Genomic DNA, 26,181 nt, shown 5'->3' with positions numbered 1-26,181 from the left:
GAGTTCCTGTGAGTTTGTTGGGGCACTTTTAAAGTCTGGTAGTGTGGTCCTCAGTCATTTAGTGCATGATGACCAGTTTTTTTCTATAAACATTTACAAAATCGGCAAGTGACTGTTCATATCTGAAAAGCTGTAAAGTGTATTTTAGAGTACAATGGACTCTTTCTTTTTGAAAAGATAAAATTCTATTACCAAGGTAGAAAATCTCTGTTTCTCTTGTCAGTTTGCAAATGCTCATGGTTCTTGAGGCTTTGGTTCCGTGTTACCTGCAGAAGATGAAGGGTAACACACAGACTCTGGAGTCGGCCTCTGCAGCGAGGGATGAGATCGCTGCCATAGCTGCTCTGGCCACTTCTCTGCAGGCTCTGCTCTACAGCGTGGAGGCATTGACACGGTCAGTCCCAGAACACAGCCTTTACTGTAATTACATACTGTCCTAGAGTCCTAGATATTCCCTGTGTCATGTATAATTTATTATTGTGTTATCATTTGATTTTTAATTCATAGACCCATGACTGCACCTCAGATGAGTCGATGTGATCAAGGCCACAAGGGAGCAACTACAGCCAACCACGCCATGTCTGGAGGACCAAACACCAGGTCAGGGCAGATATAATGTGTTCATTTCTATTGTGTCTGTACACAAGGAAACGTTTGTATAAAGAGTACAGTACAGTGTTTACAGTCTAGATAAGTGTTTAAAGACGCTGTTTACAGCTGAAATAGCTGATACTGTATTGAATCAGTTTCTATTTCTGTGACTTGTTGCAGTTTCTTCATTTTTTATTGGGGCATCATAACAAAATAATACAGTTGACATACAGAAACTGTTCCTTTCCCTTCCCAACTGGCCCACCTTTTTTAAAGGTTTTAAAACCCACAATATGACTCACATTCAGAGTTGTCTGTTTCTTTGTGGTAGGAAATTTCAGAGAAAATAAAAGAAGAATCAATTACTATAGCAGCATATGGTACTTTCTTGTTCAGATTATGTTTTTCAGATATTTGATCTTTACATGGCTAGTCATATCTGCATTTATATGGTTATCAATATTATATGGTCATTTTAACTCAGTATTGTATGTCTCGTTCATTTAACCCAACATACTCCTCATCCCAGCTTCCTCCTTCTCCCAGCTGCCATATAAGAAGGTCACTTGGCACTATGCTGACACCTACTGTATATTGTTATAGCAAAGTAGTATAACAGAAAATGTCTGCACTGCCTGAACACATATGGTTTGCATGTTGAAATGATTTGAAAATAATAGTACAATAACAACAAAACAAGCAGTAGTTGTTTGAAAGTGCTCTGGTTTGACTCTCCGCAGGGATAACCTGCACCTGTTGGAGGAGGGTCAGGGTATGCTGAGGGAGGAACTGGACGAGCGTATCACCCGTGAAGAGTTCCGTCGCCCCCGTGAGTCTCTGCTTAACATCTGCACAGAGTTCTACAAGCACTGTGGTCCACGCCTCAAAATCCTGCAGAACGTGGCAGGAGAACCCAGAGTCACTGCTCTAGAGCTGCTGGATATCAAATCCCATATGAGGTAAAACAAAAGCTACCTAAAGTAGTTTGAACATCCAGTAGCATGATGGAGCAACTAAGTCATAGCATACATTTCTAACATGTTTTACAGGTTGGCAGAAATCGCACACTCCCTTCTCAAATTGGCCCCGTATGACACGCTTACCATGGAAAGCCGAGGACTGCGCCGATACATCACAGAAATGTTACCCATAACCGATTGGTCAGCAGAGGCCATTCGTCCCGCCCTCATCCTCATTCTGAAGAGGCTGGACCGCATGTTTAACAAGATTCACAAGATGCCAACACTCAGGTGCGTTCACCCTCAGGCTCTGTGCACCAGGTATGTCCTCACGCTGATCTCTAGTCATCCACCATCTGTGTTTCTGTCTGCACTGGTGGAGCTCTGCTGCTGGCCAGCTGCTGTTTTTGTGCTTTGTTTTCCATTGTCTCGTTATGATTTCAAAATAAAGTTGAGTAAATGGTAGACTAAATGGTGTAAAGCAGCAAGTATGCCTAAGAATATTATATCTTGCTTATGTGTACATATTATAAGCTTGCTTACGTTTGTGAAGTATTGTCTACAATACACTTTTACAATATACTTTTAAATTAATTAGACAGCAATGTCATTTATCAAAAACGTACAACATAAAGTATTCTGCCTAAAGCACTATTTTATGTAGGCATTATTTTTGTGAGGATCAGTGCAAAAAATTTTTTTCGTGTGGCAGAAGGGATTCATTACAAAATCCATAAAGTGACATTTCCAGAAAAAACTTTGTGCTCAAATGTGGTTTTGTGGACATATCAAAGTTTCTTCTGCATGTGGAAAACTATTTTTGTACGTGAATTAAATTCTTATTGTGCATGCAATTGCAATTTGTTTCTGAAAAACCTATATGTGCACAGTAAAACTTTTATGTGTGCATAGGAAAAAATGTTTTTTGTGTTTTTAGCATAAAGGTTTTCTCGTGCATTCACAATTTTTTGTGTGCAGATTTATGTACACAAGCCAATAACTGTAATGTGTGAGCACAAATATTTTCCAACAAACAACAAAATGTTTTTGTTTGTGTATAAATTTTTCATGAGCATATACACTACTATTTCTTTAAGTTGTAATACTACTTAATAATGTTGTTTTTAATGTATTTTTGATCAAATAAATCCAGCCTTGATAAGTGACTTCTTTCAAAATCATCAGTCTAAATCATTTAAAACTTTTGACCTGTAATGCATTAACTTTTTAATGCACAAACAGATATTTTTTTCTGGAAAATTCCACTTTGGGTGCTCTGTAATTCAGTGACTAGTGGCAGAAAACATATTGTATGATACCTTGTTGATATCCAACTTTTAAAAGTGTGTGAGATGAATATCTCTGTGTGTTGTTTTTCAGGCGGCAGGTGGAGTGGGAGGCAGCTAGCAGTCTGATTGAAGGGATTTGTTTGACACTTCATCGGCAGCCAATCATTTCCTTCCTCCCTCACCTGCGATCTCTAATCAACGTTTGTGTCAACCTGGTGAGTTCCAAACACCTGTTGCCGATGAGATCCTTTGTGTGATGTATATTTGTTTACATAAAGATGTATGTGTTTAGGTGATGGGGGTTGTGGGGCCATCTAGTGTGGCAGATGGACTTCCCTTGTTGCATCTGAGTCCATACCTGTCTCCGCCTCTTCCCTTCAGTACAGCAGTTGTGCGTTTGGTTGCTATGCAGATTCAGGTATAATATGTTTCTTTCAATAGATATTTCTAATAGGCATTTCAGTTCATTGATATATTTTTGGGCATATGTTTAATGTCTTCCTCTAATTCTAGGCTTTAAAAGATGACTTCCCACTCAGTCATGTGATCTCCCCCTTCACCAATCAGGAGAGACGAGAGGGGATGCTGCTGAACCTCTTGATTCCATTTGTATTGACTGTGGGCTCAGGGAGTAAAGGTCTGCCTTAGAGAACAAACAGAACCTCAGTCATAATGCAACTGGGTGTAATTTACAATGTTTATTCATGTTTTTCCTTTACAGACAGCCCTCATCTGGAGCAGCCAGAGGTATTTCTACTTCTACAGACAGTCATTAACATCCTGTTACCTCCACGCATTATCAGCACTTCCCGCAGTAAGAACTTTGTTCTGGACGCATCTCCTGCCCACTGCTCCACCCCAGGGGACACTGGGAAAGACCTGCGTAGAGAGGGACTGGCTGAATCCACCAGCCAAGCAGCTTATCTTGGTACTAGAGCCCTGGAGACGGTTGGATGGTGTGACATGAGATTTTTTTTATAGATGTCTGTACATTTTTATAAATTCTTTTCTTTTAATCTGCTCTTTCTAGCTCTGAAGGTGGTCTTAGTCTGCTTTGAGCGACAGTTGGGTAATCAATGGTACAAGCTGAGTCTGCAGGTCAAGGAAATGGCCCTGCGTAAAGTTGGTGGTCTGGCTTTCTGGGATTTTATTGACTTCATAGTGCGCACAAGAATTCCAATCTTCATTCTTTTGCGCCCCTTCATACAATGCAAGGTGGGTAGATTTTGAGGATATGTACTACCTTTTTGAATTCTCTGTTAGTGGTTGACCGATATGGGTTTTTAATAACCAATGTCGATATCTTGAATGGTGGCTGATATAAAGCTGAAATATATCACACATTTATTTTAAGTTAGTAAATAACACATGTACTGCTGCTGCACTAAAATTGCTACTTATTTTATCATTTTAAAGTCACCATGAAATAGAATCTGACAACTGGAAAATTGTCACAATGGAATATTGTAGTGTATAATATTAATTAGCAAACAACAATGATCCAATCAAGTGAGTCTCTTGACCACTATCAGTTCACACCGTGAACTGTCATAATGTTGCTTACAATTAAAACAATTCAGAATATCGTCCACTTTATCAGCGTTGGCAATATATCAGTCGCTCATATGTTTCCATCTATGGTCCTTTTTCTGCCAGCTCTGTATACTTCTGTAAGATTGATATTTATGAAAATGTCTTCATGTGTTTACTTTCAGCTTTTGACCCAACCAGCTGAGTCTCAGGAGGAGATCACAGCCCGTCACCATATTGCAGATCAACTAGAGCGTCGTTTCATCCCGCGGTCCCTCTGCAAGAGCTCTCTGTTTGCTGAGTTCAGTAACGAGCTCAAGATACTGAAAGAGGCAGTGCACAGCGGCTCTGGTGAGAACTGGCTTAATTGGTATATTACCTAGAAAATAAAAACTGGTAAAACTGTCTCAGTAAAACTGGTCACACTTTGTTAGCCCAAAGTCATCTAACTATGGGTTAATGCAGTTGTTCTTAACCTTTCCTGAAGCCCCACAACAAGACACATTTTGCATGTCTCCTTAATGAGTGAAGTGAAGTGACATACTGCCAAGTATGGTGACCCATACTCGGAATTTGTGCTCTGCATTTAACCCATCCAACGTGCACACACACAGCAGCGAACACACACACACCGTGAACACACACCCGGAGCAGTGGGCAGCCAGTTATGCTGGGGGTTCGGTGCCTTGCTCAAGGGCACCTCAGTCGTGGTATTGAGGGTGGAGAGAGCGCTGGACATTCACTCCCCCCACCTACAATCCCTGCCGGCCCAAGACTCGAACCCGCAAACCTTTGGAGTACGAGTCCGACTCTCTAACCATTAGGCCACGACTTCCCCCAATCACACCTGATTCGGATCATCAGCTCATTAGTAGAGACTCCAAGAACTGAAATGGGTGTCAGACAAAGGAGACATGCAAAATGTGCAGTCTACATGTACATGATTCTGTGTCAGGTATTCAGGTTTTGTGATTTAACCTGAGGTTACAACTGTACTTTATCAAAGACTATAGAAATACAAAGACAGTTCACTCCTATACTTATGAATGCGAGAAACTTCAACATACAATATCGCGGAATAGTCCCGCCATCTAAATGAAAGAGCCAGTCGCTGATTGGTAAATCAGTGGCGTCACTGCAGCGGCCATTAGATGCTCCGGTTCCCATAGAAACCTGAGGCTAGAGCAGCCGATGCGCATGCGCAGTCATAAGTTTGTTATAACTATGCATGCACATTGGCTGGTCTAGCCTGAAAAATATGCTTTTTTTAATGCTATTTGAGCAAAAGAAACAACATTTATGGGGCAGTTAATTTCAGATTTTGTTGCTGATTTGAAATTGTGAGTTCAGCAAGCAGTTTTTGAGATTTCAGGATTCCCCCATTCATTTAGATAGGACTTGGTCTCGTATGAGCTGCTCGGAGGCATTGCAAATATGGCCGCCGAGTGAACAGACCTTCATTGAAAGGGACTTTGACTTTTTTTCTCCCTGTTTTTCAGCATATCAAGGAAAGACTTCCATCAGTACTGTTGGCACATCCACCTCTGCATACAGGTTGAGTCTGGCCACCATGTCCCGCTCCAACACCGGTACAGGAACTGTCTGGGAGCAGGAGAGTCAACCCTCACGCCAGCCCTCACAGGACACACTCAGTGTCGATGAGGAGGAGGAGGAAAGTGTGTGATTCATCCTCTTTGGTTTCTCTCAAAACATTTCAATTCTGTCATCATTTACTCACCCTCATGTCATTTCAAATGACATCACTGTCTTTATAAACCTGTTAATTTAATGTTCTGACTTAAAAGAACAGTCTGTTTATAAATATATATGTGACATACATGACTTATACTGTGTGAATACATGAATGGACATACATAAATTTTGTAGCAGATCTAGACAGGTGGAGCTGGAAAAGGTGGAGGGTTTCAGAGCAACTGAGTACACTGCCGGACCAGCTTACAGCGAATACTAAACCAGACTATTTAAATGTTAAACAAGCAATCTTATTGGCCGCAGAATCAGCTTGTGCCATGCAGTAAATTATATTATTGCTAAGAGTGCATGTAAAGGACCTATCAGCCTGCATTATCAAGAGGTTCATGACTGAAATATTGTTTTATTATTATTTTTAACAATGATTTCAAACAGCATGGTAAGTTTAATATAAAATTGATGGGTTTTATTGCTGAGGAATTTTATAGATGCACCTGCTAATGTTATTGTTGAATGATCCATATTAATGCTTACTCTGTCGCTTTCAGATGACTCCATCAGCATCCCCAGTGTGGTAAGTGAGCACGAAGCTTTCCTCCCCAGGCTCATTTCCCAGCGGCGTTTCTCCAGTCACGCCACAGGGTCGGCTGCCACTCAGCCTGAACCAGGCATGAGCACCATGCTGCCCAGTCACAGGTAAACAGACACCCCTCTTCACAACTAAAGCTCATTCAGACCGAAAACTGTCTATAACAACCTTATTTATCCAATCTTACCATATCTTTCCCTTTAAGAGAGGGCTGAGCTACAGCTGGGGGGTTGCATGTCTCTCTTATTATTCCCCTAATCTTGTTTCCTGCCCATCTCTACAGTGAACCCAATGTGCTAGATGAATCCCAGGGGCTTCTGGAGGAGGGTAACCTGTCTAGGTACAGTGTCATGGCCCTGTGTGTGCAGTGTCTCACCGTCTGTGTGCCAGGGCTGGGCCTGCCTTCCCTGTTCATCACATCCAACTCGATTCCTCACTAGGATCTCTCTCTTTCTCTTCTCATCCACTCCAAGTCACTATTTCTTTCTGTCTTTCTTTCTCTCTTGGCTAGGGACAATGATGCCCGTCTACGTTTTATCACTTTGTAGTACTCATGTCATCTTCAGTGAGCCTCATGGTGTCCACTCATGTTTCAGGCTTTTTGCTGTTCAAATTGGAGTTCCTCTTTCGGGGGCCAATCTGTGGGGCTGGGGAGTATGGTCTAGCAGGTGTTAAGTAGACAATTAGACATGAACAAATGTCTTTTTTCTGATCTGACATCAGATGAATCTGACAAATTCTTGTACAAAAATGGCTTAGTTTATACTGGATGTTCACATCCTCTTGCTCATACTGCTATACCAGCTTCTCTATTCCCCTTTGTTTTTTGTGGATGACATTGCAGGTTCTGTCCTGCGATTCATGCTTTCTTGATTCGTCCCTGTCCCTGTGTTTGATTGGTGGAGGGCTATGGACTGATAGGGATTTGTGGATGGGACACATTTCCTTTTAACTCTCCAATTAATCAGGAGGATTTAACAGGGATTGTGTTCAGCTCTTTGGGCAGTTCGAGCTCATCAGCTCTGTTTGTGTGTCTGTACTTTGGTTTTATTCTGCAGGGTTGCCAGCGTGCAGAGTGAACCAGGACAGCAGAATCTTCTTATCCAGCCACCTCTCGGTCGTAAGAGAGGACTTAGGCAGGTGAGCGCTCAGAACACTGTCTTATTTTTTGCATTCAGTATATTATGTCAAGGCATAAAATTGAGGCACTGTGTCTTGTAGCTGCGGCGACCCCTGCTGTCTATACAGAGGGTGCAGGACGAGTCTCGTGGACGGCAGGGAGCCAGACTCTCAACAACCCGCAGGAGCATTCAGCCTAAGAGTAAACCACTCGACAGGGGTGCGTGTTGTTTGTGTAATTACATTCAAAAAGAAAATGAATATGAGTGCCAATTATGTGTATACCACAATCAGAATCAGATATGTATATGTTTATAGCATGGATAATTTAATCTAATCTAATATGTGACCCTGGACCACAAAACCAGTTTTAAGTCACTGAGGTATATTTATAGCAATATCCAAAAATACATTGTATGGCTCAAAATGATAAATTTTTCTTTTATGCCAAAAATCATTAGGATATTAAGTAAAGATCATGTTCCATGAAGATATTTTGTAAATTTCCTACCGTAAATATATTAAAACTTAATTTTGGATTAGTAATATGCATTGCTAAGGACTTCATTTGGACAGATTTCAAGGCGATTTTCTAAATATTTAGATTTTTTTGCACCCTCAGATTCCAGATTTTCAAGTAGTAGTATCTCAGCCAAATACTATCCAATCCTAACAAACCATACATCAATGGAAAGCCTATTTATTCAGCTTTCAGATTATGTATAAACACTTATGACTGGTTTTGTGGCCCAAGGTCACATATAATATAATATAAACATGTGTGTATCATTATAGGTAAGTTATTGATCATGACAAAAAAACAAAAAAAAAAACTTTCATTGCAGTCTTAAAAGCATTTCTATAAATTCCTTTTTGTTTATTGATAAACGTTTTAGTTTTGCTTTGTGGATGTCCACAGTTTTAATGCCAAGTATAATAAATAATGAATATATTAATGTAATATACACATAAATTACATTATAATGAATAATAATATTACTTAAAAATATTTATGATTGCAAAACCATTGTTATATCAAAAATCTGAGATTTTAATAATTATACAGCAGACTGCATATAAAATTACACATCAGTATCCACTCTAAATAATACATATCTTAGTAAAAAAAAATATATAAAAATGAATTAGTTGAATCATTATATTATTTCATGCTATTTTGGAGGGAATAATTTATACAAAGTCATTCCTAAAATAAATAACGTATAATTTTTTATACATTTTCAACATGGCTTTTCTATAAGCAATCTATGAAATATTTTTACATTGCTTAAATCCACTGAATAGTAATTTTGAGACATCAATACTTTGCAATATTTTATCAAAACCAACAAAGTCTTTCCAGCAAAAGGCAGATAGTTTGGAAATAATATTAAAGGTCCTTCTGCCACCAGGAGTAGGCCTTTTTTGGGGTGGGCGGGGGAAGCATTGATCAAATGAATAATGTAGAGGCCATAGAAAGCCATGTTCTGAATTTGTAACGGTTTGATATGGCTTTTTAGGGTTAAGTACATCCACTCAGATGGCCACTATGACAACCAGATAGAGGTTCTTATAATTCAAACTGTAGTGCATAGTGCGAACAAAAAAGAGGTTATGAATTTGATTCCCAGGAAACATGAAGCAATAGTGTATACTAATGAATTTCTAGAGTCTAATGAATCTCTCATCTTTTCCTCAGCTCATGGTGACCAAAAGAGGTCTGTCACTTTCACTGAAACCCAGCAGGAACCGACTGGCAGATCTCCCACTGCCACTCCCAGCCCCGGCTTACCAGAGGTCACAGAGGTCAGGAGGCTGAGCCATGCTCCTTCCGCTGCATCAGAGTCCTCATCACCTAGCATCAAAACTGCCCAGCACAAACCAGCATGGCCACAGGTCTGATTTTACCCACTGTCAGTCCTAAGAGCACATTGTTTGAATGAAAGCTTGCCGAGTTGTTGCTTAAACACATGCTTAAGTTTATATGCAGCTAATGAAAATATGTCGTAAGAGCATTTTGATATCATTCCCACTAAGTAATGAAACAGAAATGTTATTTCTGAATGTTCTCTGAACATTCAAAATGTCAATTTTTTCAACAATTTTTTTTCTTCTATGTAATCATTAAGGGAACATTCAATTTTATAATTTTGCAAACAATATGGGAAGTACTGACATGACAAATATTCCATTAATGTTTTTGTGCTATCAGTTCAAGAACTTTATTAAGACCAAATAACTTTGAGCAAATGTTCTGTTAAGGTTACTGGAAGAACATTTGTTTATAACTTTGAGAGAACTTTCCCAGAACATTATGGAAGTTCTGAGAATGTCCCTTTCTATTTCTATAATGTATGTTTGGGTGCGTTGTGTGAGTGTTGAGTGGAGACATCATGTCTTTAAAATTGAATGTAGCCATTTATACCTCTGAATTTGGCAGCTTGTATAACACTTGCTTCATTTACTCCTCTCAGTATGAGAATAAAGACAGGAAAGATCAGGGGAGTGTAAGAAGCAGTCTTTCTCCAACCCCCTCTGCTGCCTCAAGCTCCACTTCTAGAGCCTGCTCCCCTCTTCCTCCTCCCCTCCCCATCCTGAGTACACCATCCCGACTGGTCCCAACCCAGATCAGAGAAAGTCCAGAGGACGAAGAGACCACTGAGCTTCTGCAAAACACGGACACCTCCCCTAGTGTAGGAGAGGACCGTGGCACGGAGAACCCACTCCTGACCTCGCTGCTTACACCCCACGCTTTCTCTCCGCTCCCCTTGTCCCCTGTTGACCTGGATCTGGACGAGTCTCACGTGTGAGAATGTCCAGCTTCTGGATACTGTGCTAGTTTAACAGGAAGTGGAAAAAGAAATCCTGTAATCAGATTTCTTGCATAACTTTAACTTAATTTTTTTTTTTATAAACTCTTAACAGCGAAGGAGTTAAAGCATATTAAGCTATCATGGGACATCCTTTGCAATTAATAGACATATTTATGAAGCACTGTGCATAATTCTACTCACCAAAGAAGCTAATTAACATGTTAATGTATCATTCAGTCTTTAGTGAGATAAATAACGTCATTTTAAATCAAATTAGATAAGAAGATTCTGTGAAAATTATAACTACTCTATGTAATTATATAGATGTATTCTAAATATTTGTCATCTATTAGAGGATTATATAAAAATACATATTTACAATAAATATTATAAATGCTTTATTTTCAGAAATATAAAGATGCTTGTATAATATTGGTGGCAATTTGTTTTGCCAAATATTTGTTTGCAAAGACAAATTCAAAGCACCGGCCAAATTTCAGCGGGAACAAAATAAGAAAAAAAGTGAAAACTAAATTAAATATTATTAATATTTTAAAACATATATTTAAAAATATATATTTAAATAGAAATATTCTAAGTATCTTCCCAGCTGTTGTCCTGATTATGTTGGTGTTTGTTCTTCTGTTAACCTCAGCATAATTCAACTAATGCTTAAACTGACTCTAAAATACATGATACTGTAACCTTTTTTTCAGAATCTTTACAAATTCTTCTGCATAACATTCGGTGTTAAAATAGTCACTAGAGTATTAACTGAATGTCTCATACCCTTGTATTCAGAATGTAAACGCTCAGCAGGTATTATATGTTTTTCTGTGTGTGCTGCTTTGTGGGTATATTCATTTTTGTCTAATGTGTTGCTGTCTGTTGAATTTGTTCAATAATAAATTATTTAATCCTGTCATGTTGGTTTGGGCTTTTTGGATTATTGTAATTAGCATAATTACCTAATTATTTGTATTTGTTGCATTTGTGAAAGACTAATCTAATACTAACTACTATTTCTATGATTCTAAAGAACTAGACACATGATGGCAATGCAAAAGAGTTTATTTGTAGAAAATAAGCAATTCTTGGAATGTATCAGTAACAGTTTTACTTATTGGCCATTAATGTCTCAAGGATCTTAAAAAGCCTTTCTTCTCTAGCAGCAGCTTCTCTTTCTCTCCTCTCCTCTCTTTCTCTGTAGTCCCTTTCCTGTCTTTCTTCTCTAGCCAGCATCTCCTTCTCCCATCGTTCTTGTCTCACAAACATTTCTCGTTCCCTCCTCTCCTCCCTCTCCAGCGCCTGTCTCTCTCTCCCGTCTTCTCTCTCTGCAGCCATTCGATCTCTTTCGGCCTCCCTCTCCGCAGCCCATCTGTCTCGCTCTTCTTCTCTTGCTGCAGCTCGTCTGTCTCTCTCGTCCTCTCTCTCTGAAGCTTGCCTCTCTCGTTCCTCCTGTCTCCTTTCCATCTCCCGCACAGCTGTCAACCAGTCCTCTTCCTTTCTCGGCTTGATGGGAGGAGCGTCCTGAGCAGATGAGGACACTTGGACAGGCGTGATGAAATGGCTGAGGGGGGTCTCGCTACTCAGTGCTCCATCCATGATTGCATACCACTTCCAGGTTGCAATTGATGTGTCTCCCCCAACCATACTGAGGCTTTTGAGGTCCTGCAGTAAATGATCAAAGACAAAATGGCTATAGGTCAATGAGAGTGTTGTGAATTAAAATAAAAAATGTTGAAAACCTAGTTTAACCTAAATTTTCTACCAAGTTCTTAGAAATGTACTCTTTATATTCATGTTTGTTTCATATGGTTTTAAAAAACTCGATACTTTAAGATAATACTGATGCCAAATATTTATTTGAAGAAAGAAAAATTTTACAGCACCTGCCAATGTTCAGCAGAAAAAAATAGGTAAAAGTAATTAAACATTATAAATACTATAAATAAAAATTAGACTAATTTTAAGCATCTTCCTGACTGTTTTCCATGATTATGTTGGTGTTGATTCTTGTTAACCGAAGCGTAATTCAACTTTTATATCATTTTCAATTTATCAATCATGTATCAACATTTTCCTTACATCTTAATTATAAAATCAAGACAGTCACATCTCTATATATAAAAAACAGTAAAGTTTTACAAATAGTTTACATATTTTATAATTACATTTATTTATTTGATTAATTTAAGTCTGCATGTAGGCGACTTAATGCCTCTAAAATAACATAAAAAATATTTTTTTTATTCTCAAATCAATAACACAAATGTATGTTTGAATAAATTAATAGATCCTGACAAAAAGTCCTATAATTTATGTTTGACATACGTAATCTTTAAGCAAAGTAATTCATTAGTATTTATACTGTATTGGATGGATTTCCACAGACATGTGACTTGCAAACATGCAAAATAAATGCATGGCATCACCTTATACTTCTGTTTTAGATTCTCCCACTTCTTTCGAACCCATGCAGGAGTCACTTTCCCCACCAGCTGTTTCTCTTTCACATACAGCCTGTAGATTGACAGATCAACAGCATCAAATAAACATGTGTACATGACAAGGTATAATAACAGCACTCAGTAAAGTCAAGACTGGATTTACTCACTCAAAGGCTTTGATGGCTGCATTTCTCCTGCCTGTAAACAGACTGGTGTTACTGACTCTCCATACAATCAGATCTGCCGTGTTGGCATCAGTCCCTAAATGCACAGAGACGACTGGTAAACATATTTGCCTTTGGCCAGCACTTGAAAATGGAATCAATCACATAACGTTACACTGACAAATTCGCGATATTGTTGTATCAGCATGCCGTTACTGTTGCAGAACTACGTTTTGGGAAGTGAGGAAGGTTAAAAAAACAAAAAACAGGCTAAACCGATAAATTTGTCTGTAAAACGTGTTACTTGCATTTAAAGACTCCATCCTCCGAGCCCATTTTATTTTTTTGTTTTGTTTTGCACTGTGTTTTCTTCTCTTGCTGGGTGAGAATGAATTACAGCGCACTGCCGCCCCCTATCGCAAACTACAACACGTTTGTTGTTTTCCGTTTAAAGTGAATCACAAATTCTCCCATGGGTAGGATTCGAAAATGATTTTAATTCTTTATGCTTTTAATTTGACAGTTGGTAGTCTAATGATTTAGCCGAGGATTCTGTCCAGCAGGGGCGCTGTAGGAACCGCGGCTGTCGGAAATGACGTGAGCAGCAGGAACAACTAGCAGGGCTTGAAAGAAAGTGTGTAGTCACCGTGTGTAACCAGCTTTATTTTCAGCATAACATAATCAAATCTTATAAATAGTTCTCGTATCGGTGCCTGCTTTTTACAGTTGCCATCATGGTAAGTGAACACGTTTGAAGAATTAAGTGTGTTTGTTGAATGTAATCGTCTATATTAGCACTGTAGCAGATTTGCCATCTCATCTTTCCAGGCGAAAGTATTTATAAAGTTATTTGTCCTAACCTGCAGCTTATATTGCTTTTTAATATGAATTGATTAAATGCATTCCACATGCATAATAAGCTTTAGTTATATGGAGTGTGTACTATTGAGCTGGATTATTTGATTCGATCATATTTAAAACGAAACTAACAGTGTTGCATTTGAATGCCTGGGCTAAATATGGATGGTGATCAGTCATGTGTATTTGTATTTTATATCATCATTTTTATAATTGCATCTATATTAAATGGGGAACTCTGTGTTATCATTTATACGCATTTCAGATGTGGAAATTAAACCATCCCTATTTAGTGTATCTTGTTTGAAATTGTATTTTATTGCCTTGCTCTATCGCATGTTTCTTAACCTGTTCTTTAAGTGGTCTTTGTGATATAATGATAAACAATTTAGTTTTTTTTAAGCCTGTATAATAACTGTTTAAAATATGTATTTGATGTCTACACAGACTGTATAGAAAAGTGCAGTTGTTTAATCTTAAATAAGTTTTGTTGTCTTATCTTCTTCCCATAGTCTATTATGTCATATAATGGAGGTGCCGTCATGGCAATGCGTGGAAAGGAATGTGTGGCGATAGCATCAGACCGGAGGTTTGGCATCCAGGCACAGATGGTTACCACCGACTTCCAGAAAATCTTCCCTATGGGAGAGAGACTCTACATCGGGCTGGCTGGCCTTGCCACAGATGTACAGACAGTGTAAGAATACAGTGTCAGATGCATTATAATATTTGAAATTAAACATAACGCTTGTCATTTTTTCTTTTTAAATACCTTGTGGTTTTTACCTTTCTCTCTCGTTTTAGATCTCAAAGGCTGAAGTTCCGCTTGAACTTGTATGAGCTGAAGGAAGGTCGTCAGATCAAGCCGAAGACCTTCATGAGCATGGTGTCCAACCTTCTGTATGAGAGGAGGTAAGAAATGCATGTCTGTACATGCCAGTTACTGTTAATTGACAAAGAGAAAACCAATTACTGAAAATGGAAGGGAATCAATGGAACACCAAATGCATTCAATCAGTGGTAATTTACGCAACCCAGGCAACGATTAGTTCTGTGAAACATAAGCCGCTTTTCCACCAAAATTACCTGGAACAATATGTCCCAGGAACTTTTTTCCCCCAGACCTGCTGCTGTCTGCGTTTCCATCGCGGTCTAAACTACCGAGAAGATTAGGCAAATAGTCTGGTGACTTAACGTTAGGTCTGCGCGCGTTTCTCAATACCAAGTACGCAAATTTCGGCCTTGCATCCTCGCTAGTTCGGACTTCACGAGTTAGACTCGGCAGTGTGAACTCCCGCGGACAGAACGACACAAGTCCGGTAATTCTGCAAAGAACAGCGTACTTGATAACATCAGTCAGCTTGCCTTGGCTGCTGCAATCTTCCTCACTGTATTTACAGACGAAATATATCAAACACCACTGCCTCTTTTCGTTTTCATTTAAACATATTAATAGCCGCAGAAATGTAGTTCAGGGGACGTACATACATTACAATGAAATGAAATATTATATCAAACATTGCCTGTTTTCATTTATTTTAACATATTAAAAGAACAATAGAATAAAGGCCAAAGATTACCCAAAACGAATTATATCTTATGTTTAACCACTACAGAGACATCAGGGCCAGCGGCAAATGTCAGAAGGACTAGCCGAGGTTATGCTCCTCTCAGTGGGATACATGAGCACTGAGCGCCCGGTGATCGCATGGAACTCACGGCTCCGAAATCGGTGAAGCACATTTTCTAATAGGCGCCGTTTTTATAAATAAACCGCAGATTTGAGTTTTGAACAACTACATTCTTGCCTGAAATACACACGTCCAGTGTAGGCAGGCTTTAGCTGTTGCAGCACGTCTGGTGTGGACACGGTGTTACTCATCTATCAAGAAGAACCAAAGCAACCTCGGCATCCAATCGCAGGCCTTCCGCTCCTTGAGTTCTCTCCAGCGCTGGAAAGCTGATCTGATATTTACACGGGTCCTGCTTCTTTCCTTATCGTTCCGCAGACGTTTTCCTCTTTTGTTTTTTATCCGCCATCTCTATCTTTCTGTCACTCGGCTCGGCTGTTCACTGAACGCTCTCTCCTCTACATCATGAGTAGACACGCCCCTTACTGCTGATTGGCTACAAGTTTGTTTTGGTACTCGGCCCCGAGTCGGTTTTCTAAAGCGTTTTTGAAAAATCGTTTACCCTGCCTTTAAGTGTAATAGTGCTACAGTGCCCACTCTGTATTTTTCCATAGGGATTTTAAAGTCATTAAAAAATGTTAAATTATGTATTTTTAAAAAAAGAGTGTGACGTCATATTACGACCAGTGTGGTGTCTGTTGCAGTTTTGTGTGCTTAAAGTCTATGTGTGACCACGACATAATACGGGTATAACCGGTTTAAAATGCAGATATCGTACTGGCAAGTCTTGTAGACCTGCTAAAAAGCATAGAACATTGTCAAAGTCAGCTAATCAGATGTTGTCAGTCATCCAACCCATCCCTAGAAGAGTTTTTCAATACTGTTTCTGAGGCACACCAACTATACACACATGGAATAGCCCTTATATAACCCATTTATATTAGACCTTGATGTCTCTACTAAGGAGCTGATGGGTTGAATCAGGTATGTTAGGTTAGGAAGAGTTAGGAAAATGTGTACTGTTAACGTGCTTCCAGGAACAGGGTTGTGAGACACTGCCCTAATATGTAATGTTTAGCACTGTTGTCTTTCTCCGCAGCATTGCTAAACAGAATATGCCCATGTGTACTATGTACAGAATTGCAATCTGTCATGTCCCTGTCTAAGGTTTGGGCCATACTACATCGAGCCTGTGATTGCTGGTCTGGACCCAAAGACTTCTGAACCCTTCATCTGTTCCCTTGACCTTATTGGATGCCCAATGGTGACAGAAGACTTTGTTGTTAGTGGAACTTGCTCAGAGCAGATGTACGGCATGTGCGAGTCACTATGGGAACCTGACATGGTAGGTGGAGGGAAACAAGACCACGTAACTGTATTGGGCATGAAGGCTGATTTATGATCTAGGTCTGGTAATCTCATAAACTTTTGCTGTTGATTGTTTTCTCTAGAAACCAGATGATTTATTTGAGACCATCTCACAGGCCATGCTGAACGCTGTTGACCGAGATGCAGTGTCTGGAATGGGAGTCGTTGTTCATGTCATGTAAGTACAACATCAAATGTCATCAACTTTAGTGATAGCATGACGATCATTAACTTTTAATGAACTGATTTTAATCTGCACAAAACATTAAGATTTTTATTTTTTTTTACAGTGAGAAGGATAAGATAACCACACGTACCCTGAAGGCCAGGATGGACTAGAATAAAATGCTATGTTTCCTCTCCTACAACCCCAATTTTTTGTACTCCAATAGAATTTGCTTTGTTCCATTTGTCATCATCAAGATTAAATTGTTCAATAAACGTTTCTAATATTTACTCATTTGCTAGTTATGGGGTCAGAGATGTTTTAAAAGATACTTTTTGTGATTAATTTCTTGACAGCATGAAACAAATCTATTTTCTAAATGATTATTACAGATCTTATTGAACAATTGATTTGTGCATGTTTAATAAAAACCAAACAAAAAACTTAACATTTAAACAATTTCATAAGTGGACTTGGACTAGTTCAACCATAAATAAAAATTGTCATCCTTTACTCACCCTCAAATTGTTGGTAACCAAACCGTTGATGATAGCCACTGATACTATGGAAGTCAATGGCTACCAGCAACCATTGTGCTGGAGTGGGTATGCATGAACGGATGGTTCTTGCTCAAAACCCCTCCAATGTGGCTGAACTAAAGCATTTCTACAAAGATGAGTGGGCATAATGAAAAACTTATCTCCAATTATTGGAAGCATTTGGTTGCAGTTCTTACTGATAAAGGTGACACAAGCACATTAGGGGAAAATTTAGTTTTTTACTTGGGTAGTTGCCATGTTTTAGTTTGAAGATCTAAAACTAGTATGAATTACATAACACGAGATATCAGGATGGGGACAAATACAAGAACTTAGAACATTAAAGAGAGCTTTCTACTGAACACCAGAAGAAAACTCTCCAGAGTACCTGATCACTGGATATTTACACATTGAGAAATGTACTGGACATGCAACAGTTTAATGGAAGACGACTTCCTTTTCAAGACTCATATATAATTCAACAACATATAGCATTCCTATTTTGATATATAGAACATTTAAAGCCAGGTCCATATATATTTGGACACTGACACAATTTTCATAATTTCAGCTCTGCCACCAGAATATAATTAAAATGAAACAATCAAGATGAAATTGAAGAGCAGGCTTTAAGCTTTCATTCAAGGGGTTGAACAAAAAAGTGCCTCCCATAATTTAAAACGCAGTAGGCTTGCTACCAAAAAGGTGGATAAAATCAGGGGTATGAAACACCATTCCTGGAGGGACAGCCCTGAACCACTTGTTAGATCAGGGTTGGTCTTTATGACTGAAGTCTGACACCCCAGTGTGACAGCTCAGATCATAATAAAGTCCACTTACATTGTGTATGGTCCCAAGGGTTTTATGAAAGGCTCATTGTAGCTAAACAATTTCTTTGAAATAAAGGCTGGTGTCATAAACAATAAAGTGGTCTAATAATACTACTTTACTACTTAAAACAAGACTGTACATTAGTGGGGTTTTACTAAAAATGAATACACAAGTTAGCTGCCTTAAACATATAGTTATTGCAAAATTACTAATGTGTGGCTTTAAGTGTCTTATTGGTCTTAAAAGACTGCAGAAAACATAAAATAAGAGACCAAATGTTCAAAATATACATTTATTAATAACAAGAATCAGAATGGACGATTCTTCCACCAAGTGATATATTGTTTACGGTTGCTAATTATGCAGCCTGGTGCTTTAACGTGTTTACAGTTATGCATTTTTAAGCACTGAACAACAGCTCTTAACATCAAATCATAATTTAGAGTAAGAACTAATCTTTATACATTTACATGTATTCGTGATTGGCATGTTGTATGAACATTTCTAGAAACACTAGTCTAAAAAGTAACAAATTTATTTTAGTTTGCATGTTTACTAAGAAATAAATGTTTACCAATGCTTTTTGCTGGCACATGCTTTTGTATGGAATAACATTGTAATATTTTGGAAAAAAAAAATTAAAAAGGCAGAGAACATACAGTATATCCTATTAACTATACAAACAAATAAAATAAACTATTTACAATAAACATCAGCAGCGTTACCCCATGAATTATTCCAAAGCAGTGGTGATTTTGCTGTTGTAACGTAAAAGGAGTACACGCTCAAAATGTTCATCTGAGAGGTGATGTCCTTTTGGGGTCACAATGTTGCTCCCATTGCTGAAGAGCTGTTGCACTGGGGCACTTGAGGGTAGAGTTGTATTGAACTTGATGAACACTTTTTTCACACCTGGAAATTCATTTAGGCATTTCAGATCTTTGTTTGTGCCCTGAAGATATAGCCACACCTCTTCCGCTGCTTCCCTCTTTCCATTTTTGTTGCCAGAACTTCCAGGTCCATACGAGAAGAATTCATCCTCATGAACAGAGCCTCCATTGGTCTCAGTTTCTTCAGTCCCTTGGTCGACCTGTAAAACTTCAGTGATCAACTGTGCTCGAAGACTCTCCCTCTCATCTTCTGGTAACCACCAGAGTCTAAACTGTGGCATGGTGGCTGTGGCCAATCTGGCATCAGAACTTTCAAATACCTGCTTGAAGCGAGAGTCAATTGCCTTGACGGTGCTGTCAATGACCTTGGAGAAAAGGCGGGTGTTTGCTGCCTTCTCCTCGAGCTTCCTTTTAAGGGTCAACAACGTTGGTATCACAATGCCAAGGAAGCACTTTTCTTCTCCGTGCAGAAGGTCAAGCGCAAAAGCCACAGGTTTGAAGACGTCAGTATATTCTGTGAGATAAGCAGTTTCATCAGGTGTAAAATGTGGAACACCCAAGACTTCGGACAGTTCGTTGAGCTGCAAATCAGTAAGTGACATAAGCTTGTTAATGGCGTAGTATTCTGAGCTCCACTGATTCAAACAAGGAACTGTAAAATTCATTTTTGCAATGGATTCAATTGCATCAGCAGCTTCAGTGGATAATTGGGCCTTGTGCCATATTGCTGCACATTTTTCAGTTGCACTGCTGTGCAGTTTACCTGCCTGTCCCTTTGAGACGGCATCCGCTAGATCTTTCGAGGCAATCAAGTTCAGGGTTTGAGAAGCACACCGTTGGTGGGGTGGTAAGAAGTAACTCAGAAAGAAGTCTCCACCCATTTCTCCATCACAAAGAATACTGCCCAAATCCTCAAAACGACTTTGCTCAACTTCTTGGTCATCCTCAGAAGAGAATTCTTTGAAGGCTTTCACGAAATTGTTACCGTTGTCAGTGACGGTGGCCTGAACTTTGCTCTCGATGTTATAGGAAGAATGAATTTCTTGAATTTTAGCGATGATGGTTTCACAAGTGTAGCTGATGGGGATTCTTGTGCAGGCAAGAGCAGCAGACTTCCTTTCGAGATTGTCCTCAAGCCAGTGACAAGTCATTCCAAAATAACTTCTGTCCTGCACTGACCATACATCAGCAGTTGTACATAATGTCTGCACTTTGTCAAGTTTCGCTTTTAGCTCCCCTTTCATGTTATTGAAAGCTACTTCAAGCCTGGTGATAAAAGCATTTCGACACATGACTTTTTTGCCCCTGCTTAAAGCTTCAATCAACTTCCTGAAGCCAGGTTGCTCTAGAATTGAAATGGGTTGCACATCCTCCACAATAAAATTAAAAACCAGGCTATTTAGCCTTGATTGTGATGTTTGATGATAAATGGTGGTGGGATCCATCTTAGCTTCTTTCGCTTCAGATGATGATTCTGCCGTTTGATTTTCCAGGACGCTTGGTCCATAACTACTTGGCCCGTAATTGCTTGGTCCATCACTGCTTGGTGCATCAACGCTTGGTGCATCCCTTATTCTTCTCCTACACACCACAGAATGCTTTCTCTGTAGGACAAAGAAAATGAGTCAAAACAAGACGCTTATTTTCTGTGCTTAAATGTGGTGAAACCAAGGCACATTAAATGCTAAAACACTTTTAGACGTTAAATAATAAGTATGTGTTGCCCTAAAAAATTTTGATATTTATTAGAGACCAATTCATTCATTAAGAATATTTTCCAGGTTTGAAATCAATGAATGATTGACTTATAAAGGATACGAGTCACTCTTGAAACTGCTTTTGTACAAACAATGAAAGTTAATGGATTGATATTGATATTCCCATTGATATTCATTGTATGGTCAAAAAATTCTCAAAGTGCCTTACAGGTTCTGAACAACCTGACTATCAGTAAATGATCATTTTTATTTTTGTGTGAACTATCCCTTTAACGTGTTGGATACAGTGGGACAGTGGCTTTGAGGCAAATTGAACTAGGAGTGTAACGGTATGAAAATCACGGTACAATGAAAACGGTATAATCATTTGTTACATTTGGTGCTTATTTATTGCCGTTTTTTTCTCACAGTAATTTTTGGGTTGTTTTTTCTGCATTAAACATTCGGCCTGCAGATGTAAACGTCAGAAAGCACAAAAAAATTATGAAAAGCGATCCATAGTTTATTACCTTTTATTTATTAGCAATTCACAGTATTTTCACTTACATTCATCTTTGCAAATTCCTTGGGGTGATGGTCACGGAGATGGTGCGCCATGTTTGAAGTGTTGCCTGTCCGAGCCGACACTTTTTTCCGACACAATCTACAAACTGGATAACCATCAACATTGATGGTGCCTCCTGGGTCTTTTAAATACCCAAAATACTCCCATACAGCGGATTTCAGCCGCTTTGGTGGGAGAAAAAGAGGCTCAGGCTCCGACATTTCGGTGTTCTGGCGTTTGCGCATCTGGCAAGGTGAGTGACACTTAAATGAAAGAGGAGAAAGGCGCAATTTAGACATTTTTTTTATGACTATCTCTTAATTAAACGTAGATTAAATGGAAAAATTATTTCTTTACTTTGGTTTTATTAAAAATACAAATCCTAACTTATACTATTATTTAAAGCCGTGTACCGTAAAATCATCATACCATTACATTGCTAGTTGGAACAGATAAAGTTCTTTGATGAATTATAATTATTCGTATGAACAAACCAAGTCGTATAGAAGTTCAGCTGTTTCTGAAATTGTCCCATTCCCTTATATAGTGCATTACGTAACCTACTCTACATAAACCCATAGTGTAGACTATAAAGCACATTCATTTAATCCTTGTAGTGCTGGGTGATATACCTGTTCAAACGGTAAACTGGTTTGAAATGAATTTTTTTAAAAACAGTATACAAGTGGCTAAGCAACGTAGACAGCATCATGAATTGAGAGGGGATCCCTGTTAACTGCATACACTTTTGATTAATGGTTAGAGAGCTATTAGAACTATTAATAACATACAACTAATTCTAATAACCAAGCAAATAATCCAGCACACAACAATTTATGAAACTTAAATAATTTGTAACAATTGTCATTCTGATTAATATTAAGGCCCAGTCAGGGAAAACAATATAATAAACCGTGAAACGGCCAGAATCCTTAAAAAAAAAAAAAAAAAAGTGTGATGCATATTTTTGGTCAAACCACCCACCACTATATCCTACAATCCTCAAAAACTACAAATTACCCATAATGCATGATTATGCCATTTTTATTTGAGCATTAAAGCAAATGCAAGCCTTGTGAATGTGCAAAAAGACTGTTAAGGGGAGTATAACAGCACAGTACCAAGTTTATTATTTTTACACAATTAATTAATTTTTAATCAAATTAATTATATTTTATGCTGATTAATATAGCTAATTACATATCAGTAAAAAACATTAAAAAAACAACCAGTAGCCCAAATAACAATTGTTGCTGATATAACCACTGAACTGGCATCACAAAAAGTGGCTTTAAAAGTCAATATTGTATGTTTTAATTATAATAAGCATACAGTTCATAGCCATTAATTTTGAGCAATTTAGTTTGTCGGTCTTTCAGAGGTAGATTTAGGACCTCATCGCATCTCGCTGTTTTAGAATGTGTTTGCGTCCCACTGTACTTCTTTTTTCTGTGAATAAAACTAAACTTTTCTGTCTGACATAACATTTTATAAAATGATTTCACTTTGCATTCAAAAACAATTCAAAATGCTTAAACATGAAACTTCTCTCTCAAGTTTATGCTTGCTAGGTTACTGCTTTTTTAAATACTTCATGCCAATTTGAAGTTGTACTTTTTTTTAAACTTTCACTAAAGCATGTTTTTGACTTTGAGTCAAATTTTCACTTAGTATCCATACTTTCACTTAAGTATTTCGGAGCCCTCTCCAGCGCACGTTATTTACATCATCGTCTGAATTCGCTCTGCAATTTCCATACACTCCTTTCTCGTGTAGTAGACTATACGATATCCACAAAATAGGGAATGGGGGTGATTTCGAAGACAACATTTTTCATATAACAAAGTTACACACTTTGCTAAGCCCGCCTTAACGTAGACTAATGGACCAATCCACCATGGCAACTGCAGCCGTCCGCCATTTTCTCAGGCGAGCATTTGCTTCTCTTTTTAATGTAAATCAACAGAGGATATGCATGTTTCGATAGTTTTAGACTTTTTTACAAACATACAGTACGATTTTGTAGTCGAATCACTTATAATAGTGACACAAGCGCCATTTTTTTCCTTCTGCAAAGCACAATAAACAAACCATGAGACGTGCATACGTAATAATAGTAATGCCAAGTATTACATTAATAACAACATTTTCCCCTGACAAATTAATGTTACTAACGTTTTTTTATCTAAATCAATATAATGTCGACAATTTAATTAAAGAGTTTGCGGAACAAGCGTTATAAAACAACGGAACGGTCCTGCTCACCTAACGTTACACCAATCGATTACAGATGAAGCCTTTTCATTATATGATTGGAAATTATATTAAACGTTAATACCAGACCTAATTTAACACTCTAACTTATTACTGTTCATTAAAAAAAAAAAAGTTTACTATAAACTCAAAACCACTCCCACTTTGTTTGATCGTCTGTCTCACGTCTCGCTTAAAACTTCGCCTGACAAACAAAAAAAGTGAAAATCAGTGCCTAAATGTGTTTATAATCCACTAAATGTGATCATATATTATTTTCTTGGATTCACATTTAGTAGTGTAACAAACGCTTTTATCTGGAATCTACCAAAAATAGTTAAATTTTGCATAGTTGTGCACACACACAACTCAAATACACAATAAAAAAGCAACCGATGGGTGTTAAATTGAAAAATACGTGCAAATGTAACTTGCCTCCAAATGCTTCTTTAGATTAGACGTCGAGTCCCTTGCAGTGGATAAGATGTTGATCTTTGGGAGGCAGAGGTTGCACTGAACATTAATGTTTCTCCCTCTTGTGTCCCTGAATGTGAAGTGGTGTTTGTGCATCCAGTGGTCAAAGGCTGAACGAGACCTCTCCATCTTCACACGAGGCTCCGGCGTGGACAGCTCTTATAAAACGTAAGAACAAAAACAGTAAATTACACTTGCTGATTCATGTGTAATCGTGAAATAAAAAAAATAAATGTACCATATTCTATTTGCAGACTCTTTATTTTTGTAATCTAATTACGTAATCCAAATAACGTATCCGTTACTATCGAACAACAGAGGCGCATTTCCTATGGAACAATTTCTTCTCTTTTGTTTTTGCTGTTTCCGTCGCGGGGCAAACTGAAATAGCTCATTACTGCCACCTTCTGCTAGCATGGAGCAAAAACACTGTACCGCAAAGACTCGTATGTTCACCTCCTTCTCCATGCACACGGATCCCTCACACTTCACTTAGAAAATTACACTTATGTTACGTCTCATATAGAAGTTGCACCCGAGGTTAAAAGTTTGAGGATGTCTAATTTCAGAAAAGTATCCATCATCAAACTGACTGTTACTCCTCTTGAGGCGTAGGCTAAATTACTGTCATTTCTTAAGAATGTAATGGTACTTTTCTGATATCAGGCTTAAAGGGATATTTCATAAAAAAATGAAAATAAAGAAAATTTATTCACTCTCAAGTTGTTCCAGTGAGTTTCTTTCTTCTGTTAAACACCCCCCCCACAAAATATATTCTGATTCTGAATAATATTTGCAACCAAACAGTTACCAAAAAAAAAAAAACAATGGAAGTAAACCATTACCTGTTTGGTTATCTTCAAGATATCTTCTTTTGTGTTCAGAATAACAACTTAAATGATGACAGAATTTTTTATTTTGGGGTGAACTATTCCTTTAAAGATGTATGCATCCAACAAATGTGACTCTCGGAGGGCACAGCCTTTAAAGACAACACACTATAATATTATGCTTTAATATGCTAAGTTTACATGTGTTTCTTTCAATAGGCAATTTTGGCCTTGTTGGTTTTAAGAAAAAAACAGTAATGTCAATACACACACACACACACACACACACACGTTTGTTTTTGTGAAAAGTGGGGACATCCCATAGGCGTAATGGTTTTTATACTGTACAAATTGTATGTGCTATTGCCCTACACCTAAACTTAGCCCTCACAGGAGACTGTGCATTTCTACTTTCCCCCCAAAAAACTCACTCTGTATGATTTATAAGGGTTTTGAAAAGTGGGGACATGGGTCAATGTCCTGAAAAGTCACCTTCACCTTGTAATACCTGTGTCATTATACAAATGTATGTCCTCATTTGTCACAAAAACGCACGCGCGCACACACACACACACAGTTAACAATGTACATTCCAGGAACTGCGGCAATAGATTGTGGTACTATTGCTCAACTCCTCTAATAGCTTTTGTCTTTCACTATTCCTGTAATACAGTGGACATTTCAGAATGTTCCACTGATTCACTGACTCAAGATTCAAGATTTTTATTTGTCACATACACAATTATACAGAGTATAACCAGCAGTGAAATGTAGGTCAGGTCCGCTCCAAGGACAGTGCAATTATATAAAATACAAATATTAAGAAAAAGAAAAGTAGAAAAAAAAAAGAAAAGAATAAAAT

The 26,181-nt window shown here is 38.2% G+C and overlaps 4 protein-coding genes across 7 annotated transcripts in view; 2 read left to right on the top strand and 2 right to left on the bottom strand.

Moving 5' to 3' along the window:
- LOC306844621 (protein unc-80 homolog) overlaps positions 1–10,600 on the top strand; it is a gene marked incomplete at both ends in the record, with an annotated part of 49,323 nt that extends 38,723 nt beyond the window's left edge. The window contains 17 exons of the mRNA XM_079376884.1: positions 224–394; positions 508–600; positions 1,332–1,550; positions 1,641–1,871; positions 2,931–3,054; positions 3,132–3,257; positions 3,353–3,476; positions 3,561–3,767; positions 3,870–4,054; positions 4,555–4,720; positions 5,869–6,045; positions 6,631–6,778; positions 6,955–7,011; positions 7,730–7,811; positions 7,893–8,010; positions 9,490–9,686; positions 10,256–10,600. Coding sequence (XP_079233010.1) covers positions 224–394; positions 508–600; positions 1,332–1,550; positions 1,641–1,871; positions 2,931–3,054; positions 3,132–3,257; positions 3,353–3,476; positions 3,561–3,767; positions 3,870–4,054; positions 4,555–4,720; positions 5,869–6,045; positions 6,631–6,778; positions 6,955–7,011; positions 7,730–7,811; positions 7,893–8,010; positions 9,490–9,686; positions 10,256–10,600 — 2,770 coding nt within the window. The remainder of the gene's footprint in view (positions 1–223; positions 395–507; positions 601–1,331; positions 1,551–1,640; positions 1,872–2,930; positions 3,055–3,131; positions 3,258–3,352; positions 3,477–3,560; positions 3,768–3,869; positions 4,055–4,554; positions 4,721–5,868; positions 6,046–6,630; positions 6,779–6,954; positions 7,012–7,729; positions 7,812–7,892; positions 8,011–9,489; positions 9,687–10,255) is intronic.
- Positions 10,601–11,657: 1,057 nt separating this feature from the next.
- LOC306844523 (uncharacterized protein) lies at positions 11,658–13,774 on the bottom strand. 2 transcript variants are annotated; one of them, XM_079376727.1, is made up of 4 exons: positions 13,526–13,774; positions 13,221–13,314; positions 13,039–13,126; positions 11,658–12,274 (listed from the first exon to the last, which is right to left on the bottom strand). In XM_079376727.1, the coding sequence occupies exons 1-4, from the start codon at positions 13,551–13,553 to the stop codon at positions 11,720–11,722; spliced, it is 765 nt and encodes a 254-aa protein (XP_079232853.1). In that variant the 5' UTR covers positions 13,554–13,774; the 3' UTR covers positions 11,658–11,719. The 2 variants fall into 2 exon arrangements, with proteins under 2 accessions (XP_079232853.1, XP_079232854.1); XM_079376728.1 differs by having other exon boundaries at positions 13,221–13,247; positions 13,522–13,588.
- LOC306844524 (proteasome subunit beta type-3) lies at positions 13,643–19,314 on the top strand. The gene is made up of 6 exons (XM_079376729.1): positions 13,643–13,954; positions 14,588–14,772; positions 14,880–14,987; positions 16,874–17,051; positions 17,158–17,252; positions 17,365–19,314. The coding sequence occupies exons 1-6, from the start codon at positions 13,952–13,954 to the stop codon at positions 17,411–17,413; spliced, it is 618 nt and encodes a 205-aa protein (XP_079232855.1). The 5' UTR covers positions 13,643–13,951; the 3' UTR covers positions 17,414–19,314.
- zbedx (zinc finger BED-type containing X) lies at positions 18,891–24,872 on the bottom strand. Of its 3 annotated transcripts, XM_079376724.1 has the most exons (4): positions 24,728–24,872; positions 24,451–24,647; positions 21,765–22,025; positions 18,891–21,104 (listed from the first exon to the last, which is right to left on the bottom strand). In XM_079376724.1, the coding sequence occupies exons 2-4, from the start codon at positions 24,616–24,618 to the stop codon at positions 19,344–19,346; spliced, it is 2,190 nt and encodes a 729-aa protein (XP_079232850.1). In that variant the 5' UTR covers positions 24,619–24,647; positions 24,728–24,872; the 3' UTR covers positions 18,891–19,343. The 3 variants fall into 3 exon arrangements, with proteins under 3 accessions (XP_079232850.1, XP_079232851.1, XP_079232852.1); XM_079376725.1 differs by having other exon boundaries at positions 24,451–24,857; XM_079376726.1 differs by lacking the exons at positions 24,451–24,647; positions 24,728–24,872 and adding an exon at positions 24,028–24,173.
- Between the last annotated feature and the right edge of the window lie 1,309 nt (positions 24,873–26,181).

The sequence above is a fragment of the Barbus barbus genome (genome assembly GCF_936440315.1).
Source record: "Barbus barbus genome assembly, chromosome: 25".
Classification (NCBI taxonomy): domain Eukaryota; kingdom Metazoa; phylum Chordata; class Actinopteri; order Cypriniformes; family Cyprinidae; genus Barbus; species Barbus barbus.
This window is presented reverse-complemented; position numbering and strand designations above follow the sequence as displayed.